Here is a 21246-nt window from a genome sequence, read left to right as displayed (position 1 = left end):
ACGTCATCACTGCAAAACTCAGTTGGTCCTCCAATATCCCATAATGCCAAATTGTTGGCAATGGTAAAACGCGGCTGCGCAGTCTCTCGGTCCTCTTTTCCTCCCACAGCTCTTCTGATATTATGGTGAGTGATAAGAGACTGCATGTAATTGAAGCACATCTGAAGTCATCCACGTACATTGTACTGTGTATATTGAACCAAGACATGTACAATATATTTTACATGTCTTGGTTCATGAAGTGTGATAAGTATTGTTTTCTTACGTTACGTTTACGCTAAAATATGACGGCTATGGCTAGCTATGGTTGATAGTTGCCAAAGTCCTTCATGATTTCGTCTGTAAGAAGCATTACATACGTTTAACGTATTATACCGATCTTTCAAAATATTTTGAATATTTGAATTTCGTCTTAAATACTTAGTTTTACATAGTTAAGCAGTGATCTCTGAACTTTCACATTCGCAAAGCCAATCGCGTTCGACTTGCCGGAACGATGTTAAAACATCCTTTCAAAATGCATGCAGCAGGGAAATTGAAGAAAAATATTAAACGCTTTTCAGTTTGACCCATAGTGACGAGCAGCAAAGTTATTTGACATGCATGTCGACCTCTGAGTTTTGTTGAAGTGCCTTTTATTTTTAGATTAATTCTCTGCGTTCCCTACTTTAAATGGCTTCGTTTGGTGTCGCTACAAATCTTGGCTACAAATGAGTCGTATTCGGCGAAGAGATTGTCTTACACAGCCAGTGTTTACCTTGTGACAGTGTCAAGATTTCATTATATAACTCGCTGCTAAAAGTGCGAATGGAATGACTGTGAATATAAGGCTAGCGTATTATTTTTGTGCGTTTCCTAAGTGTGTCTGAACTGCAGTGATATAGAGGATGCTCCTGCACTAGCTCACACTGTTCCGATTGCAGAAGTTGTTCTGAAAGATGTACACGGAAGGATGTTCTTGCACTGTTGAACTTGGGTAAGTTAAAAAATTTTTTTTTTTTTTTAAATCTGAGTAAGCATTAGCTTCTGATGAGTTTGTGATGAATTTTATCATCTCATGATGCAACGTGTACTATTTTATACATTTGTTGTTCAGTGAAAGTGTTGTGTTCTCTGCATAAATTTTTGTTATTCTTATAGGTTCCACGATGGCAAAAGCAGCGAGGTTGCAGAATCTGTTAGCACCTCATCCTGAACAGCAACTCCAGATGTTGGGACTCATATTATGTGCCTTTCGGGCGGCTGTCCTCCCAATTAACTGAGTAATGGAGCCAGCGGAGCAAGAAAGGACCGTGGATGTCTGTGCAGGACTGAGGAGTTTAATTCATTTACTGCTGTCATCATAACAGTGAATTTTACTAGCTGTCCAATTATATAGCCTTGTACTGCACAAAAGGATGGCTGTGGAGCAAGCTGTGCAAAGATCATGAGCCTGGACAGATGCTTTGATTTCATTCACCGGCGCAGTACTTGTTTATTACGTGGATGGATGTCGGAGAGGTCACTGTGGATACAAGAACACTCAAGTAAAAAGACTGAACCTAAAGACGTGTTGGATAAGGGAAACCTAACTTGGGCCTTGGCAAGAGGAACAGGATTAAAATACACCAAATAGGACATTGAATCTGATGCGGCAGTGAGTAAGAATGGAAACAAGGCTGTGTCTCTCGTAGAGAAGACTAACTGGACCACAAATCTGGCATGGCGTTGACGAAGAAAATAAATTGAACCGCAAACCTGATGGCAGTGAGGGAGAAGAGAAATGGGACCATGAATCCTTATGTAGCAGCAAAGAAGAGAAATGTCGTGAATGCAAGGTGCTTTTGTACCAGCAAGAAGAAGATTGGCTTGGAGTATTATAGTGACTTTGCTGTACATTTATGAGTAGTTCCTTTAGGAAATCCCTCAAGAGCAAGCGAAGAAATGGCAGCCCCTTGTAATACAGTGACCAGGACAAGTGGGAGTGTGTCCCCTCAACAGAAGTGATTTCCCAACCTTGGTCCCAGGAGACCCCTGTGTATGCCATTCTTTGTTCTAACCACATTTGCAATCTGGGAATTTCAACAAGCTGTTCATTTTTCATTATCCAGTGCTTTTCATGTTTGGATGGATTATTTATCCTCTTAAGCCACAATGTCAGAAATGGCTCTGCATGCCATGAAGAATACAAGTCACTTTGTGGTTATCATGTTCAAAATTGGATTGCATCAAAATTATTTAACTGATCCAGTTAGACTGAGGGGAATCCACAGGCTCCTAATTGAAGGTGTGGCAAAATCACTGATGTTTTTTTTAGATTAATGAAGAAATCAGACAAAACAAGTGATAATTAGCCAAGCCTGTGTTGTTAATTTTAAGGGAAAAAATATGAAAGAACTTCAAATGCATGGGTTCAACAACCTAATGGGGAGCCTGTTGGTGCACTGCAGTTTTTATTTTGTTCAGTTAAAAAATTTTGTTGCCTCTTTAGGTGCAGTACCATCATACAAAAAGATGATGTTCACAGTATGAACGTTTTTGTTCTTCATGGCATGCACAGCGGTTTCTGACAGAATGTGGAGTAAGAGGGTAACTAATCCCTCCGAACATGAAAAAGCTTTTTAAAAATTCTGGGATTGCAGCTGTGGTTGGAATGAAAACCAGCAACCTTGTGACTGTGGTTGGGATCCTGTGCTCGGCAGCACAGACGTCAAACTCCAGTCTTGGAGGGCTGCAGTGTCTGCTTATTTTCAGGGTGATCTCGGCACCAGTGGCACATTTAAGTCATTGATTGCCTGAAGTATCCACACACCTTGTTCCCAAGGCTTTAATTTGGCAGCTGATTGAAAGGAAACCACAAAAAACTAAAGACACTACAGCCCCCTGGGAATTTAGTTTGACACCTCAGCTGTACTGTCTGGCTAAGGGGACGGATCTGGTGCTGCTTGGCACTGCGATGATTCGTTGTGTAAAACTTAAAATGGAATTTGGTGCTCCTGCAAGTGCTGATTACCTTTAGCTTGTTTAATATGTTGTGCTATGTTAGAGTTAAAATAGGATTATCTTGTAAGTAAACTTGTGAAATAAATGCCCCTTGTAAAAATCTGACTGTTCTGCAGCTTAATGTATTTTTTAAATGGTATCAAACACATCGCGGGATTTGCTGCCTTTAACCATAGCTACTGCTGATCGTTGTCTTGCAGCTTGGTTACGTGTTCTCATGGGGGAATACAGTAGATAGTTTACCAGTAACTTGTGATGCCTGTGGTCTGTACTCGTGGTCTGCAGCCTTTGTCTTGAATTGCCACGAGGTGTGCTGTTTTTTTTGCTGTTCCTCTGTGGTGGCTGATTCAATAATATTTGAACTGCTTTAATCTGAGGGGGGGACGTCTGAATTGGTTGCTGATTTTTAAGGTGAAAGCAACCCGATGCTGCATCTCTCCACGACCAAGGTTGCCGACCCCTGGTGTGAACGGAGATGTGCTGTTAAATGTGTGTCGTGTTCCGCAGGCTAAACGCACCAAGAAGGTGGGGATCGTAGGGAAGTACGGCACCCGTTATGGGGCCTCCCTCAGGAAGATGGTGAAGAAGATTGAGATCAGCCAGCACGCCAAATACACCTGCTCTTTCTGCGGAAAGGTGAGCGTCCAGCAACCGTCAGTTGACCAGCCCACTGTGTGCGCTTATGTATATACACTCACCAGCCACTTCATTAGGTGACAGGAGTGGCATCCGGTGTGGTCTTCTGCTGCTGTAGCCCATCTGCTTCAAGGTTTGACGTGGTGTGCGTTCAGAGATGCTCTTCTGCATACCTCCATTGTAACGAGTGGTTATTTGAGTTACTGTTGCCTTTCTATCAGCTCGAACCAGTTTGGCCATTCTCCTCTGACCTCTGCCATCAACAAGGCATTTTCGCCCAGAGAACTGCTGCTCACTGGATGTTTTCTCTATTTTGGACCATTCTCTGTAAACCCTAGAGATGATTGTGCGTGAAAATCCCAGTAGGTCAGCGGTCTCTGAAATACTCAAACCAGCCGGTCTGGCACCAACAACCATGCCACGTTCAAAGTCACTTAAATCACCTTTCTTCCCCATTCTGATGCTTGGTTTGAACTTCAGCAGATCGTATTAACTATGTCTACATGCCTAAATGCATTTAGTTGCTGCCACGTGATTGGCTGATTAGATATTTGCGTTAACGGGTGCAGTTTGCAGTTGTACAGGTGTATCTAATGAAGTGGCCGGTGAGTGTATATACAGGCACACACACACACATATATATGCACACACAGTGGGTTATATATTGTTTGGGACATAGACATATATATAGATTTTCTTGATTTGGCTCTCAACTCCACAGTTTTCGATTCCTAATCAACACAATTCCCATGTGGTTAAAGTGCATATCCTCTGAAAGGGTATTTTATGAAAGGGTATTTTTTATACACTGGTTTCACCATGTAGAAATGTCAGCACTTTTTATCTGCACCGTAATGTTTAGGACATATTGAGTTATTGTCAATGTTTCTGTGCCTTATGCATGCATCTCCCCTTTTCTCTTCCTCAGACAAAGATGAAGAGAAAGGCTGTCGGCATCTGGAACTGTGGGTCCTGCATGAAGACTGTTGCTGGAGGCGCATGGACGTACAAGTAAGCCCAAATTCCCCTCACTGGAAGTGAATAGCTTCTTATGCTGTGGTGAGCATAGGATTGAGCACTAAAGACTGTTAGTTCGAGTGTGAATCCCTCAGATGCTCTGGTTATCTTTAATAATCATGGTGAAAATGCTGTATGCTTGTTAATTGTGATTTTTTTGTGGTCTCTTGTGTCTGTTTTAGCACAACGTCTGCCGTTACAGTGAAATCTGCCATCAGAAGGCTGAAGGAGCTCAAGGACCAGTAATCTTCAGGAGCTCAGTGTTTTTGTACAGTTTCACAGATTTGACTCGGGCCCTGAATAAGCTGTGTGACCACTTCCAACATCCCGCAATAAAATTGTCATCGCAAGAGCGCTTTGTCTCTGGTTGTGTATTGAACTGCCTCCATATAACAATCACAGGGTAATATTTCACAACCACAATGGACCAGGTGGCACTTTGAATTTTATTCTCTAAAATGTGTGAAAGCTCTTTAGCAAGATCTTAGTTAAAGCAGGTATACTCTGCTACTGTCTAATGTGCTTTGTCAAAATTATTGTAGATTTTGTCATAGTTTTTGCAAGGTCTTTTCTACTATTAAATACATACAAAAACTGATTTTTGGGGAAATGCACTTGTTGGCAGCAGTAGAAGAAATTGGTTCAAAGACCCACGGGTTTGGACTAGACTGGGTATATGTATAGCTGGAGTTTTTTGACAGAATATTTCAATGCGCCTGTGGACTAGAAGGGCTCATAGCAACCATCTTAAGAACATGGGAATGCATTGTTTACTTCCTGATTAACTGGATGACAATTTTACGTGGGAGTGTACCTTAATGGGATGGTTCCCTTTCTTGCGTTTTTTGATCTTTTGAGTTTTGATGTACATTTTTGATTGGCCCAGACAGTTTTTCTGTTTTATGTAGTGTATTTACCGAAGCTTCTGGTATTGGGGCATTTTAGGAGTTCGTTGTTAAAAGCAAGAAAGTTAATATAAAGTAACACCAGAGCAGCATGTATTGCAATGTTACTGCCGGGGTTAAACATTTGTTACCTTATTCTGAAATTGACCTGAATCTTTTTTGCTAGAACTGTTTCCTATGGCACATGCACAAGAAAAAAGAAAAATGTGTGCACACTGAAAAACAAGATGCAGTAATTAGATATTTGCCATGGTACGTGCAACATGGGCTTGGGGAAAGTGTGGCACAGCTCCCTATATAATCTACAGGGTCTTTCAAGTGAAGAACTTGTGCTGATTGAGAACTGAGAAGAGAAGTGTTAATGGCATAATATAAGAAACTAATGAGTATAATTGTCTATAAAATGACTGCAGTCTTTGGAAAACTTTCTAAGCTGTTTTGGTGTTGAAGTACATTTTCTTGCTTCACACACAAAGCCATGAATGATCCTACTGCCACTGGAGTCTTACTAGTGACAACAATAGTAACCAATGTTCCTGTGGATTGATAATGGTAAAAATCCTTCATACAGAGATGGTGATGCTGTAAAGTAATGGTAAAATACATGAATGAAATATTTTATTTTAAAATGCAAAGTTGAATAGAATTCTAAAGAAGTGGTTAATATTTTTACAAAATGAAATCTGATTCAACCTTTTAGAAAAAGTCATGTTTGCTGCAAACTACATTCTGTTTCACACTGAAGAAAGACATCTCGACTACCTGAAAGTATCAAACTTGTTCTAACCCCCCTTCCCTTGTAATAGTGTTATCAAATTTATTAACATTTCTGTGTGTAAGTGTGTGAAAACTGGTGCACGTGAAAGACTAAAAAGAAATCTACAATGGTTCTGAACATACATACATTAAATATTGAAACTTTTATCTTTTCTGTGCCCCTGAAACAATTTCCTATTAACATGAAACCATATGCTATAAAAGGACAATGGTCGTCCAAAAAAAAAAAAAAGTCACGTGACGACACTAGCTTGCGTTTGGAAATGGCTGCCTCCAGTGTTTTTAAAGCAGGGCTTTTCAATAATAAAGTTGCAATAGTGACAGGAGGTGGCACGGGCATCGGAAAGGCAATCACTTCAGAATTATTGCAGCTAGGTATGTATGTATTTTTTTGTAATAAAATGTCTGATCACCAAATGTGGATTGACAAGTGTATGCTCGGAGAGTTCTTTGAACTTTAACCTAGACAATCTCAGGCAAAGGTAACGTTAGCGAAATTGGTGTTAGTGCATGCAGTATCTACGTTTGTTGGATATGTTTTATTTGGTTTCAGGTGCATCAAAAGTCTAATATGAATTTTGATCATGTAAATCCTTATTAAGGAGATATATTAATGATACCGATGTAATGAACGTGACGATAAAGTGTACTGTTTGGTTGAATTTCGTTGGCGATTCACCGTGAGTTTTCCTCTATATTTTAAACGAAATACTTAAACGGTTTTACTTCTTAATATGTGGCCTGCAGCCCCGAGTGTGTTACATTAGCGTGGCACATGCATTTGGATTTCCAGACCCCTACCCTGCCTAAAGACAACTGGGAAGTGTCACGTTCAACCACCATGTTACTCCTTTAAGGCTGTTTTTGCAGGTTTATGCAGTCTTTCCTTGCCAGCTAATTCTGAACATTTACGTTTTTAAGTGACCAGTGAACTGGTTAACTATATTTTACATAGACGTGCAGAATTCCAACTATTTTGCCTTTTGGAAAGCCACATTCTATTTGTTATTTCTGTTTTATTCGTAAAACTCTTACATGAGCACGGATGTAAGCAAAACGCGTCCAGATTATTTATTTATGTATTTATTTAGTTAGTTTTCACAAATAGGTTTTTCTTATTGTTTCACAATGCTTTCATTGACAGTGCTTCAGCACGTTGTTTTAAAAAAACGATGTACTTCTGGGATTGCTATAATATTGGATCCCATAGAGGCACCTAGTGGCGGAATGACCGAATGCATGGTTGCAAAGCGGGCTATGATGATAAGACAGAAAACATTCAGTTTATTGAGCAACAGTGTATTCAGTCCCTTAAAGTAGTCACTTTTCAAAGGATGTACAATTTAGCCACAGCTGAAGAACAGCATAAACACTCCTCTCCAGCTATTTTTTGTGTCCAAGTTGTTTCTTGCATATGGAGCAGTTTCTTGTGTCTGCAGGATGCAGTGTGGTAATATCCTCCCGAAAGTTGGAGCGTTTGGAGGCAGCTGCTAAGGAGCTGTCCGAGAGAATCCCGCACACCAACCCAGCTAAAGTCACACCCATTCAGTGCAACATCCGCAATCAGGATGAGGTAAACGGGAAGAACTGTAAAAGGGCGCATGTGAACTGATGCTCGAAAACCTTCATGAGTTGCAATTAACTTGATGTTAAGGCTTCTCTGTCTATGGTGCCTCCTCATGCAGGTGAAGACCTTGGTTGCCTCTACATTGAAGTTGCATGGAAAGATTGACTTCCTGGTCAACAATGGAGGAGGACAGTTCTCCAGTCCGGTTGAACTCATGAGTGCCAAAGGCTGGAGGGCTGTTATTGATACAAACCTGACTGGAACTTTCCACTGCTGTCAGGAAGGTGAGGAGCTGGTTTGTCTTTGAAAAACGAAACTTTATTCAGTCGATGCAAGAGGATAGCGATGCAGTGAATTAATCAAGTGCATGCCTCCACTGTACTGAACTTTATGTAGTCTCCTGATTTCTTGGTGGTTCCTCACAAAAAAACTGTTGGGGAAAAAGCTCTTTGTGATTGTGGACGTTGTCTCTGGAATTTAATTCCAAGCTGTATTAGAGGCACACCTTCAGTTGTCTCTTTTACTTCAAGTCTAACCACTTGTCTGTTTGTGTGTGCTTAGTTTTCTTAGTTTGGACCGATAGCTGAATTACTTGTAATTTTCTTGTGAAGCACTCTGGGATGTGTACAGGAAGAACACAATTTAATTTTATTGCATTGTGTTGTACTGGGTTAATTCTTGAAATCAGTGTTTTAACCTTTCCCTTAACTAAGGTCTGAAATACTTGTTCATTGATTTATTGTTTTTTTTAAAAAGTCTTAAACCAGGCATCTGTAGTGCAAAAATGCCCTGTAGGTGCCGCACATTGATCGCAGATTTCTCGTATTTCAACATATTTGTGACCCAAATGTCAAACATTTCAGTTATCCTTCCTCTAAAGTAAGTGTTGTTTTGGAGCAATATCAAGGGAAGTTTGTGTCCAAATTCACATGGAATGTCCCATAGACATTATTTCAATTTTGTTCCCCATTAATATTTTAATATCTTCAGCTTCCTTAAATTGAATGCTCAAATGCAGTCCTTTCAGTTTAAGAAACCAACACGGATAAAGGATCTCCTGTGCAGCTAATTCTTCCTGGCAGTGCAATGTGGATGAATTCACATTGGGCTGTAATTTGCAAGAGAATATATATATATATATATATATAATTCAATAAATACAATCAGTGTAATTGATAAAATAATAATCAATCAGTGTGTAAAAGCTTTCAGTGATATTGCCATCAAAAATTCACCTTATTCTAAAACACTAATCATAGTTCTTTCAGCCAGCTTATGAAGTTCTATAAACAGTAAGGATTTTTGAGGATTCCCTTGTGGTTATTGGATGTTAAATGTCTCACAGTGGGATGGTTGTTTAACGAGATTACAGCAAACTCGTTGTTGTCGAAGGCAAGTATAAGTCTGAATTTCTACAAACCCAAGTTATGGATGCTCATTCTTACTTGACATTGTGATTGGAGCATTGAATTATTTATTTGTGTAGCAAGCATCCTTGTCCATGGCAAACATGAACATGTTATCCATGTATACATTTTAACACTTACTGTGGTAATAACGACCTTGCTCACTGGTAAAACGTATGGAAATCAAACCTATGACCTTGTCTTTTTTTGGCAGTGTACAGGGCATGGATGAAGGAACATGGAGGGTCAATTGTCAACATCATCGCTGACATGTGGAAGGGATTCCCTGGCATGGCGTAAGTGGCTTGGTAGTGGAATGAGATGCTTGTTTGTGATGCGAGTGACTTGTTAGTGATGTCAGTGGCTCAATAGCGTCTCTGATTTGTGTGTTTCAGTCCTGGTGCCTCATTCACAGAATGTGCATAGGTTTCAGACTAAATTTCAGGGTGACAACCAGTGCCATAGGAATGGTTTAAAAATGCATAAACGTGCATAACGTTTGTGTTTTATAAATGTTAAATCACAAATATGTCTGTTCTGTGAATAGCTTAAAGATACATTTTTATAGTCCTATCTATACCTAATAATGCAACATTTTTGGCTGCGATGCCAGGAATAGTTGGGCAGGAGCACAGCTGGTGCTGCTGTGTTCTGAGGCGCTGTCCATTCAGAACCTCAGGTGGTTCGCCACCTGGGAAAGCCGCAGGACCACGGAGAGTGCTGGCCCCACTCACAGGCAGGCTAACAGCTCTGGCTCATTGGCCACCATTACAGCTCAAAGCCATTGCCTAATTGATGGGCTCTGCTAAAGGCCTAGCTCCCAGGCCTAAGGGGGGAGACGTCTTTGCCACATGGCCGCAGTATGAGCTTGCCTGTGTTCCTGTGGTATCCTTTTGTTCTACCTTTAGTAGAGGTGCATTGTACCATGTTGTTCCCGTTTTCATGTCCTTACTTTGTGGGTTATTATGTCTGTTCACCTTGTGACACAGTGCCCGCCCCCAATACTGTGCAACAAGGTCTATTCAGCAATATATCAGTTATTCAGCTTGATAGCACTATATGTACAGCCATTTTTGTGGAGGACATTCTCATTTTTGCTTCTGTGTTTCATTCAATATTCAATGCATTTGGCATTTGCTCAGTTATTACCTTGACCATCTATTTTCATAGTAATAAAACTATATTACAGTGGTAATAAAACAATATAACTTTTATTAACATTTTGACTTCGTAGGAAATATGACTTAAAATTCATTTTATTATAATTTTAAAAGATTATTACATTTCTCAACATAACAACAGCTGAATTTATGCCATTTATATTTCCTTAATTTTGGATAAATAATGTATTGCTACCATTTTTAGAATGTGCATTTAGACTGTCACATTTGTCCGCTATACTATACCAATATCATGCCTTTTGAGCAGGAACCTGTGTGCAGTATCCGCAACACAGCTGCATAAACTCTGGAAATTTTGTGTTGTTGGAGCTTCCACTGAAGTGCTGTGGATTTAGCAGTTTGTGAAATATAGGTGAAATCTGAGATCTCTCTCTCCCCATCTCTTTCAGACACACAGGAGCTGCCAGGGCAGCGGTGGACAACTTAACCAAGAGCCTGGCCATCGAGTGGGCAGCCAGTGGTGTGAGGGTGAACTCCATAGCACCGGTGAGTGAATCTGGTTTTTTAAGTGCTCTGGTAAGTTGGTGAGGTCTCAGATTAGCAGTTGGGTTTGGGAAAAGTTGTACCAAGACCAGTTGTAATAGAGCTAGATGTACATGGCAATGTTGTGGTGTGGTTCATATTTCCATGAACTTGTTTGTTTACATGCTTGATTTTTGTACTAAATTTACTAATGAACAGTGAGCTCCGGAATGTTTGGGACAAAGGCTTTTTTTCTTGATTTGGCTCTGTACTCCACAATTTTTAGATTTGTAATCAAACAATTCACATTTGGTTAAAGTGCTGATTCTCTGCGTTTATTGAAGGGTCATTTTTGGTTTCACTTATAGAAATTACAGTGCTTTTCATTCACAGCCCCTGCATTTTAGGGCACCATAATATTTGGGAAATATGAATGTTATGTACATTAAGGTAGTCGTGTTTAGTACTTTGTCACATATCCTTTGCATGCAATGACTTCTTGAAGTCTGTGAGCTGTAGGCATCACCATTATCTTTTTCGGTAATGCTCTGGCAGGCTTGTACCACAGCCATCTTCAGTTCCTGTATGGTTTGGGGGCTAGTTGCCTTACATTTTTTCTTGAGCATATGTTCAGTTGGATTCAGATCAGGCAAATGACTTGGGCAGTCAAGAATGTTTCTGTTTTTGGCTTGAAATAACTTTAGCAGTATGGTTTGGATTATTGTCTTGCTGCAGGAGGAAGCAATGTCCAATGAGTTTGGAGGCATTTGCATGGAATTGAGCAAATAAGGTGCTTCAGAATTCATTCTTCTACTGCTATCAGCAGTTACATCATCAATGAAGACAAGTGAGCCAGTACCTTTGGTAGCCATACATGTCCAATCCATAACACTCCCACCACCACGTTTCACAGAAAAGGGAGGGTTGCTTTGGATCTTGGGCAATTCCTTTTGGCTCCATACTTTGCTCTTGGCATCACCCTGATACAAGCAAATATTGGTGTCATCTGTCCACAAGACCCTTTTCCAGAACTTTGCTGGCTCTTTTAGGTACTTCTTAACTGTAACTTTCTGCCATTCTCTTCTTGCAGCTAACTAGTGATTTGTGTCTTGCTGTGTAGCCACTGTAGTTCTGTTTGTGAAGTCTTCTACAAACAGTAGTCACTTAGACATCCACAATTGCCTCCCAAAGAGTGTTTCTGATTTGTTGGACAGGTATTTGTGTGTTTTTCTTCATTACAGTGAGAAGTCATCTATTGCAGAGGTCTTCCTTGGCCTACCAGGCACTTTGCTATTCCTGAGCTAACCTGTGCTCTCTTATTAATGATGTTGCAAATGGATGATTTTGATAAGCGTTTGATAAGGTTTGAACTCTGACTGTTTTTTCTTATTTCTCAGCCTCATAATGGCTCCTTGGACTTTCATTGGTACAACTCTGGTCCTCATGTTGAAAAACACATATAATGGACTCCAAAGGCAATCAAAAAGCCTAGACTCAAGATTAGACACCAAAATCTCTCTTATACCAGCACTAAGGAAGCAATCGAGAACACCTGACTAATCATAAACACTTGCAAAGCCAGTTGTCCCAAGCATTATGGTGCCCTGAAATGAGGGGGGGGGGGTGTTTAAAAAGTGCTGTTTTTTTTGTTTTTTACCGCATGCTTATAACACACAATATGCTATTGCTTGATAAGGCAAACTATTTTATGTCTCTGTTTTCTAGGGAACCATAATTTCTAAAACTGCAGTGGCCAACTATAAGGAAATTGGACCAGCAATGTTTAAGATGTCCATAAATTTCAGTCCAGCCAAAAGACTGGGAGTCCCAGAAGAGGTTAGATTTTTTTTTCCCATCACGGTATTGAATGACCTCTAATATAAGCACCCTGCAGTGACTCTCCTCTTTGTTTCTGTAGATCTCCACTATAGTGACTCTCCTCTTTGTTTCTGTAGATCTCCATTATAGTGTCTCTCCTCTTTGTTTCTGTAGATCTCCACTATAGTGACTCTCCTCTTTGTTTCTGTAGATCTCCACTATAGTGACTCTCCTCTTTGTTTCTGTAGATCTCTCATGCACTGCCTCTCCTCTCTGGATTTTTCCTGCAGTGTCTCCTCTATGTATCTCTAAATTCCCCCCCTCTGCACATCTGTAGATCTCTCCTGCAGTGTGCTTCCTGCTCTCCCCTGCTGCTTCCTACATCTCTGGGGCCACACTTCGGGTGGACGCTGGCCAGAGCCTCTACCATTCCATTTGGGAAGTCCCAGGTACCACTGTCCATACCTAGCTATTTGAAGTGCTATGTACGGCTGCTTTGAAGTCTAAAATGTACATGTATTACTCTACATACGTTTAGCTGGTGGCTTTAACCAGAGCAACATTTAAAATGAGTTATCTAGTTTGCATGTGACACCTACACTTTTCACTGTATACTGTGGTGTATATGTATGCATTGCTGAGTGTGGTACTGCGCGATAAGGGGCAACACAGGTCTTCCCTTCACAAAGACAAAATGATATGGACAGCATAGAATGTCACTTCTCTATGGTGGACAACACATATGAAGCTGTAGCTTGGAATTTTGTTTTTTCATCCTTTGTAACTTAATTTGTATTCGGTAAGCATTAATGTTCAGATTAATTCCTCCCTGAAGTTGTTCATGTCATATTGAATTATGTTATTTGGTAGTACCGGATACTGGCCAATAGATGGAGTACCATTTCTTTATCCTGTGTATGCAATGTATTCTCAGTGCATTTTGGAATTAACAGATTCAAGGTTACACACACACACACAGTGTGGCCACTTTATTAGTAACACTGTTACAATGTGTTACACTGTTATTTGTCATGTAGTACCAGGCAGGGTCCTCTATTTGCCTCCAAAACAGCTTCTCCGTGGCATGGATTCAACAAGGTGCTGGAAACGTTTCTCAGGGATTTTGGTTCATGCTGACTCAATATCATCATGCAGCTCCTGCAGATTTTTTGGCCACACATTCATGCAGCGAACCTTCTGTGCCACCTCATCCCAATACTGATCTGTTGATATCTGGGGACTGTGTAGGCCATTGGAGTAAACTGTGGCTGGCATGTTAGTGTGCATTATCCTGCTGGAAATATCCATTCAAAAAGGGTAGACTGTGGCCATAAATGGATTTGCATGGTCGGCTACAATGCTTGGTGTGCTGCAGACCTGGGTCAAAAACGTATTTGTTTTGGATTCAAATACTTTTCTGTGCTCTATTGATCTTGCCTGGTGTAATTGAGCCTGCAAATATGACCAGAAGGCAGGGTGTGCACTTTCTGAGAGTATTTCATTAGTTCCACTACACCAGACAAGACCAGTAAAGCGTTGAAAAGTATTTGAATCCAAAAGAAATACGTATTTGACCCAGGTCTGGTCTGCTGTGGCAATAAATGATGCTCAGTTGCTATTATGTGGCCTATTATTGTGCCAAGAAAACAACACCATTACACCGCCACCACCCGCCTGCTTTGTTGACCCAGGCAGGATTAATCCATGGATTCATGATGTTGTTACCAAATTCTGACCTTACCATCTGCATTTTTGTAAATTGATATTCATCAGACCAGGCAATGTTATTTCAATCTGTAATCAAGCCGGTGTACCGAATAAAGTGGCCACTGAGCTTAACTTCTTTTTTCAGTTTTTCAGTATGACAGTGACAGAGAGATCGATTGCTTGTCAACAGGGGACGATGAGTTGGGGGAAGTGGGATGTAGTGTGTTGGACGAACAGTTTTTAAAAATGTTTTTATATTTGACATGTCCAATTGGTCATTTACAGGCTTTCCAACCCCAGCTAGTCGCCCAATCGACCAGCTGGGGTTGCAAGAGGGTGATGAAGTGATGAAACATGGGCCCCTAACTGACTGATGCAGTTGCCAAATGCGCGTTGCCCAATGGGGATGCCAGCCACAGTCGGCATTGGCATGGTCCGTCAAGCTCAGCCATGCACCAGAGTAGTGCTTAACTGGATTAGCTCTGTCCAGGTCATGCCTGGAGCTTGTGAATGAGTGGTACTAGAGTGAAATTGGAGTGGGAGATGAGACCGACGGCCCACCTTTTTGAAATCCCACTCGGGCAAGTTTAGTGCACAGTGATTCTGGGTCTGCTCTGCTTCAGAATTGGGTGTAATATCAGAATATTACTGTTTTCATATTCATCTTTGAGTTTATACAGCAGCATGTGTACAGTCGCAGGTTAACAAGCTATAACGATGGGGGACACGCCTGGTTTTTATTGGTTGATTTGTGTTTATTTATCAGATCACAGTGCCTGGGAGGAGGCACCAGATGGGGAGAATTCAGAGACTCTCAGAGAAATTATGAATGAGAAGTCCAAACTGTGAGGAGTGGAACCCAGGCCTGCTGAGAACTACTGGTCACAAATATCAGCCGCATCCCAAGATGTTGTGCCTTACACTGTGTTTGTGGTTATGGGGTTGTAGAAATCTTTACATGAAATAACAACAACAAAAAAAAAAAATTTCTGGGGCCAGGATTGGTACTATTTGATTTATAGAATGTAGCCTGAACATATTTGAATGTAAACAAAGAATATTTTAAGATGAATTGGTTAAATGGTATTATTTTGTGTGTTTATGGCTTTGATAAGATGTCTTGAGTGTTTAAGGAGGTAAAAATAGATTTAGATTGGAATGCTCTCTGTTGTTCACAGAGTAGGCTATGTAGCCTACTGTAACGGGCGAGCACTCACATACAGCTGTTTTTTTTTTTGTATGAAACTGCTGCACCGGTGGCGGGGGGTATTTCAATTATATATGTATGAGACTCTGTGTGCTCTAATGCCATGTCAAGGAACAGACTTACTAAAATAAACTGAAGTATTGCTTTACCAGACGACGCGTGATTGTGAAGTGTTTATTTCTCGAAAGACTCCGCTCTCATCTCCGAACAGAGATCCACTCAGCCTCGTTGTGGATTAAATGCCTTTTCACCGAAATATTCCCTTCCGATTGGGCAGGGGAGGCTGGAGAGCGGAAGGGCGGGATGAGAGAGACCCTGGGAGCTGGTGCTCCGGCAGCTTTGGCTACAAGAGGCCTTGATGTGGAAGCTAGCGCTGTCGCTTTCTCTGCCGTTGTTACATGTTTAAAAAAAGAAGAAAATAATTGCAACTCAGTGCTCGGCCGGAGTTACAGTTTTTGCGGTTTCGTCTCTTCAATGGTAAGCAGACTGTTTGTTTTAGGTGAAGGGTACCATTTCTACGCCGATCCCATTGGCTGTACAGTAGCCTGTAGACAAAGGGGCATCTGGTTGGATTTAAAGGGATTGATAATCAGCTGTTAAATGAGAAATCCACATGTGTGCCTTCATTTATCATAACTGTTGCTGGTTAAGCCTTAATGTTTATAAAGAAAAGGCGGAGGAAACGCCCGCTGTATTTTATAACGCTTTTGCTTTTTGTTATATATATAAACGTAGTTCGCTATCGTTTTGTTTGAAAAAGAAAATCGCCGGGTATGTGGACTATTAATGTGGAAACTATTTACGTATATTAAAGTATGTTTGACAGTCAATTCGTAAGCATACTTTCATAATTATTTATAGTAGGTTACTATGATTTAGATAGGCCTATTGCTTTCTATGAAAAACGTTCCCGCAATCTGTCGTGTAACTATGTAGCTATGCACACTGATACAATACGGAAGGGCTCGGAAACGGGCAGGAACAGGAACCCACCAGGTGTCTATCTGCGACCCCGCCACTGCGTTTTCCAGAATGCCGCTATGCTGCGGTCTACGTCAGTAGCCTACCTATTAGCCAATGTCAAATGTTAATACTTGTAAGATCTGCTGAAATAATTTGAACTGCTGCTTCTGTACAGTCGTCTTTTTATCTATTGTTTGAATGTTTTCAAGTCAGTGATAACCTATGAGTAACTCCACCTCATTGGATTGAGTTTTCATGACAAACTATGCCACAATGTAATGGAACATTTCTCTTCTCTCAGACTGCAAGTATTGGCAGAATGGAGACACGTATGCACATTTCTGAAAGCTAACTTCCAATTTGGCTCAGAAAAACAGTGGAGTGGAGCTTTGTGTGAGGAGGCCCAGCTTGAGCATGGAGCAGGTGGAGCACATGGGTGTTGAGAGCCCTACGCAGTCCTCTCTGCAAAGGTCAGAAGTAACAGGTTGCCAGGTGGAGGAGGAGGAGGACATTGGGAGGACCGCACGACGGAAGAGGAGGAAGAGGGAAGCGCGTCCAGAGTCCATCATTGTGTACCGCTCTGAGGCAGACAGGGTGGCAGAGGAGGAACCGGGAGGAGAGGAGGCAGCGGAGAAGAGCTTGGAGGAGGGGGATAAGTTCCTCTCTACCCCCACAGGGGAAGGTGAATTCTTCCAGTCTTTGCAGTCTCATAATTTGCTCCCACTCTCCAGGAGAACAGATGGCACTGCATCACAGGTGGTCTTAAAACAGGGTTGTCACGATATCCCATTTTTATATAGTCAGTATGCCTTTAAGATATATCATGATATTCAAAATAATTGTTTTTTATAATGTAGTGGAATAACCACATGAACAGAAGAATAAATTGCCATTAATGAACTAAATAGCCAATATACAAACAACCAAATATTAGAAATAGAGCAAATAATAACCAAATATTGAAAGCAAAGCATGCAAACAAAATTGAAAAGGGTGCAGGGAAAGAACACCACTCAGATTTGTCTTTCAAATGAGCAGGTGGGCGCAGTAATGCTAAGACTGATACAAATTTTGAAATTTGTAACTCATCTGTTTATTTCTAATGTACATCATTATTTAAAAGCTTTTATACACATTTTATCCTTATAATAATAATCATATTTGGTTTTTAGTAAGTGTTGCAGCTATAGACAATCATATTGTCAATATCTTCCATGTCCAATATTATCGGATATCGTGACAACCTTAGATTTAAATAAATTCATTACTGTATCTCTTGGTTAGCTGCTTTTTGTTTCTGAAATTATTTTGTGAAATGGTTTATAGTTTTCAATGTGCAGCCTTGTTTTCATAAAATGATGTGTGTCTGTTAGAGGTTTGGCCTAATAAACGTGCCCCTTGTGGTTGGGGTCGTTTGTCTGACGGTGTTCGCTTTGACCGTGTCGGCAGGTTGGAGCTTGCCCGCGGACAGCCGGTACGTGACTCTGACGGGCACCATCACTCGGGGGAAGAAGAAGGGTCAGGTGGTGGACATCCACGTGACCCTCACCGAGAAGGAGCTGCGCGAGCTGACCCGGTCCAAGGAGCGCCTGGACGCCGAGTGCGAGCACGACGCGGACGCCGAGCGCGGCTGTGGCCTGGGCCTCGGCCAGGGCCCCCACGTGGTGCTGTGGAGCCTCTCCTGCGCCCCCGTGGTCTTCCTCCTCTCCTTCGTCACCTCCTTCTACTATGGCACGCTCACCTGGTACAACGTCTTCCTGGTGTACAACGAGGAGCGGACGTTCCTGCACAAGATCACCCTCTGCCCCTTCCTCATCATCTTCTACCCCGTGCTGATCATGGCGGTGTCGCTCTCCCTGGCGCTGTACGCGGCGGTGGTGCAGGTGTCCTGGGGCTTCAGGGAGTGGTGGCTGGCTGTGCGGGACCTGGAGAAGGGCTTCTGCGGCTGGGCCTGCGGGAAGCTGGGGCTGGAGGACTGCTCCCCATACAGCATAGTGGAGCTGCTGGACTCTAACACCATCTCCGGGAGCCTCCAGAGCAAGGCGACCGACGAGAGCCTGCAGACCACCTCTGTGTGACTGACCCCGCCCACACAGAACCACAGACGCTCCAGCGGACGGGCACCCTCCACAGCGCTGAGGGAAGAGCTATGGGAGTTTGTTTCTTTCTTCTTCTTGGAATTCCAATGTATCCTGCTAGCCCCTACACTGTTAAGATCCTCAGCAAATTTATATTTTTTCAAACAGGCCTCTTAATGTAACTGGTAACAACTCTTAACAGAGCAAGCACAATTCAAGATTGTTTTAGAGAATTTTCCTTGTGGGTTTTGGGCGTCAGTTCATGGGATACAAGTCAATTTGTGTGTGTGTGTGTGTGTTGGGGAAGGGAGGGCAGGGTGAGGGTGTCAGTGTGGTGTTTTTAAACTCGGTATGTGAGAGGGGTTTTCTGTGTAATTTATTTAGGCTCATGAGTGGATGTCGTCAGTGTTTTTTTTTTTTTAGTTACTGAGTATTGCTGACTATATTTAACATAACATCATAATCTATTATTTGTCTCATTGTTCAGTCATTCAATGGATTATTGAACTATTTAAATGGCACATACTGAAGAAATTCATTTGAATAAGTCTTATTCATAAAGAGAGATGTGATATTCGATTAACCTTACTATTTATTTTACTGTGAACTTTTGGAAAGCTTGGTATTTTTTCAGAAGCTAATAGAGGCAGCAATATTGAATACAAGATGCTTACATTTGAGCTCTCTCCTTTCCTTTTGTGGATATGGGATTGGATCATTGTATTTTACATTGGTACAATTTGCTTTGCAGTTTACTCCCTACACTGGATAACTTGCAAGCTATAATTCGAGTTAAACATTAGTCATTGGGTGCATGTAACATCATTATAAATATTTATTTGGGATTCACATATCCATATCCGTTCAGTATCTGAAATATTCTGAGCCTACATGGTCACATGTCAACATGGATTGCATGGGTATGCTGCTTCTGTATGTTTTATGCATTTTAGTTTGTGTAGGCCTAACCTCTGTGTAAATCCTTATCCTAGTGACATCATCGTGGGCACTCTCTAATTGCCCTAATCAGTGTTAAGTCAAAGGAACACAATTATATAATTAAGGATCAACTAAAGAGCTTGCCAAGATGGTGCAGATCTCCAAACTAAAGGTGCTATAGTTGTCCAAAATTAGCTGGTGTTGATGCAAGTTTATTTTTCCTGTCTAGCGTAAATTACCCAGTTTACCTAGTTCAGCAAGGTCTTGATTGAGGACCTTGACTAGTTAGTTTGATCAGGTGTTGTCGTGCTGGACTGGATCTGGCAGCCATATCTGCTCTTCATGGATCCGTTTGGGCACCCCTATGGTAGGGCTAGGTGAAATGGCCAAAATGAGATTTTTCATATTGTTGACGGTATTTGGCTTTCAATACAAATTACACAAGTAAACTGAAATGTGCTGTAACTGTAGAAAAATAAGGATCAATCAAAATGTAACAATAATATCTGCAACCTGCAGATATTAGGCTACTATACAAAATATTCAAGGAAATGTTTTTGTTTTGCTTTTTAATCCAGGCCTTCTCCAGACATTTATATTGAGGACCAAAATATCCATCCAGGAGGGATTTCTAAATTCCTAAAGTGGCTTTAACTGACTCTTCTTTTTAATTGGTTATACTAATCATCTGTTGTACTTGGTCAGTGTTGTGAGTCTGAAGCCAGGCTGCCCCATTGCAGCTTTTGCACGCATACTGACATTCCAGGTGGTCTAAAGGGTACAGAACCTCATTTATGCATTTAGAACTCAAGCACAGTCCACCTCTAACTGCAAAGTGCTGGGAGTGTTATTTTAATAATCTGTTTAATATAGACAGACAGATATTTTACTTGTTTTCCATTGGGCTGTATTTAAGCTATTTATTTAATTTATTTGAATTGGAAGCATGTGAGAGCTATGTCCTCCCAGGCAATATCTTAAAACATCCGGGTTCCCACTGTAGCTGGGCCATGGGGGAACCAAAGTAGGGCAAAATGCCATCTCTTATTGATGTGAAGGCTAGCATGCATAGATAACTTAATTGCACATTCACTTTAACTGGCCTAATTAGGGCATGGTGGTGTGTAGCGTGCACTATGGGTAGGTTTCTCTTCAGGAATTAGGTCATCTGATTGGTGGAATTTGCGTCGGAGGCTTTTATGGTTAAGAAATACATTTATTTCTAATCAGAGTTCTGAATGTTGGGACATAACTCGCATGCATGTTGGAGCCTTTTCAGTAATTCCTGTGCAAACCATGGCACTCAGTGAACTCGTACTATTCGCACACAAAGAATGAAGGAGAATTCTCTTTAAAAAGGCCTCGGCCGACTGCAGTAAACACTATATTTTTCTCACAGACCCAGGTCACTGAGCCTTACGCTACTCGTATAATCACTGTCTATGCCCTGTTGTCTTAACCCAGAGCTATAATTCAGATAGATTTATCTCTGTGACGTGTGCATATTTGTAATTAATGGGTGTTTTATTTATTTCGCTTCTCTAAGATTCTGCTCATGTATTATTAAACACAATGAAATAAAAACGATCAATTTGCGTGAA

General features: G+C 41.2%; 3 protein-coding genes and 1 long non-coding RNA gene across 4 annotated transcripts; all 4 read left to right on the top strand.

Annotated features, from left to right (window-relative positions):
- The first annotated feature begins 23 nt into the window (after window positions 1–23).
- rpl37a (ribosomal protein L37a) lies at window positions 24–4989 on the top strand. The gene is made up of 4 exons (XM_035409356.1): window positions 24–125; window positions 3490–3618; window positions 4547–4629; window positions 4818–4989. Exons 1-4 carry the CDS (start codon window positions 123–125, stop codon window positions 4879–4881), a joined length of 279 nt encoding a protein of 92 aa, XP_035265247.1. The 5' UTR covers window positions 24–122; the 3' UTR covers window positions 4882–4989.
- LOC118223155 lies at window positions 132–3084 on the top strand. The gene is made up of 2 exons (XR_004764410.1): window positions 132–976; window positions 1141–3084. It is a non-coding gene; the product is annotated as an uncharacterized LOC118223155 (long non-coding RNA).
- Window positions 4990–6542: 1553 nt separating the features above from the next.
- pecr (peroxisomal trans-2-enoyl-CoA reductase) lies at window positions 6543–15818 on the top strand. The gene is made up of 8 exons (XM_035409354.1): window positions 6543–6692; window positions 7757–7890; window positions 8003–8168; window positions 9505–9586; window positions 10861–10957; window positions 12659–12769; window positions 13089–13200; window positions 15225–15818. Exons 1-8 carry the CDS (start codon window positions 6581–6583, stop codon window positions 15305–15307), a joined length of 897 nt encoding a protein of 298 aa, XP_035265245.1. The 5' UTR covers window positions 6543–6580; the 3' UTR covers window positions 15308–15818.
- A 136-nt stretch (window positions 15819–15954) lies between these two features.
- Window positions 15955–21246, top strand: LOC118223153 (transmembrane protein 169-like). Its single transcript, XM_035409355.1, has 3 exons — window positions 15955–16142; window positions 16930–17310; window positions 18078–21246. Exons 2-3 carry the CDS (start codon window positions 17043–17045, stop codon window positions 18704–18706), a joined length of 897 nt encoding a protein of 298 aa, XP_035265246.1. The 5' UTR covers window positions 15955–16142; window positions 16930–17042; the 3' UTR covers window positions 18707–21246.

This window comes from Anguilla anguilla, chromosome 3, assembly GCF_013347855.1.
Source record: "Anguilla anguilla isolate fAngAng1 chromosome 3, fAngAng1.pri, whole genome shotgun sequence".
NCBI classification, from domain to species: Eukaryota; Metazoa; Chordata; class Actinopteri; order Anguilliformes; family Anguillidae; genus Anguilla; species Anguilla anguilla.
This window is presented reverse-complemented; position numbering and strand designations above follow the sequence as displayed.

Bases quoted from the DNA above. Each gene is read 5' to 3' on its own strand.
- rpl37a (XM_035409356.1), top strand. The intron at 3,619-4,546 runs GTGAGCGTCCAG...TCTCTTCCTCAG, and splicing joins CCTGCTCTTTCTGCGGAAAG to ACAAAGATGAAGAGAAAGGC. The intron at 4,630-4,817 runs GTAAGCCCAAAT...TGTCTGTTTTAG, and splicing joins GGAGGCGCATGGACGTACAA to CACAACGTCTGCCGTTACAG.
- pecr (XM_035409354.1), top strand. From the start codon at position 6,581: ATGGCTGCCTCCAGTGTTTTTAAAGCAGGGCTTTTCAATAATAAAGTT. The intron at 6,693-7,756 runs GTATGTATGTAT...TTGTGTCTGCAG, and splicing joins TTCAGAATTATTGCAGCTAG to GATGCAGTGTGGTAATATCC. The intron at 10,958-12,658 runs GTGAGTGAATCT...TCTGTTTTCTAG, and splicing joins GGGTGAACTCCATAGCACCG to GGAACCATAATTTCTAAAAC.
- LOC118223153 (XM_035409355.1), top strand. From the start codon at position 17,043: ATGGAGCAGGTGGAGCACATGGGTGTTGAGAGCCCTACGCAGTCCTCT. The intron at 17,311-18,077 runs GTGAATTCTTCC...CCGTGTCGGCAG, and splicing joins CTCTACCCCCACAGGGGAAG to GTTGGAGCTTGCCCGCGGAC.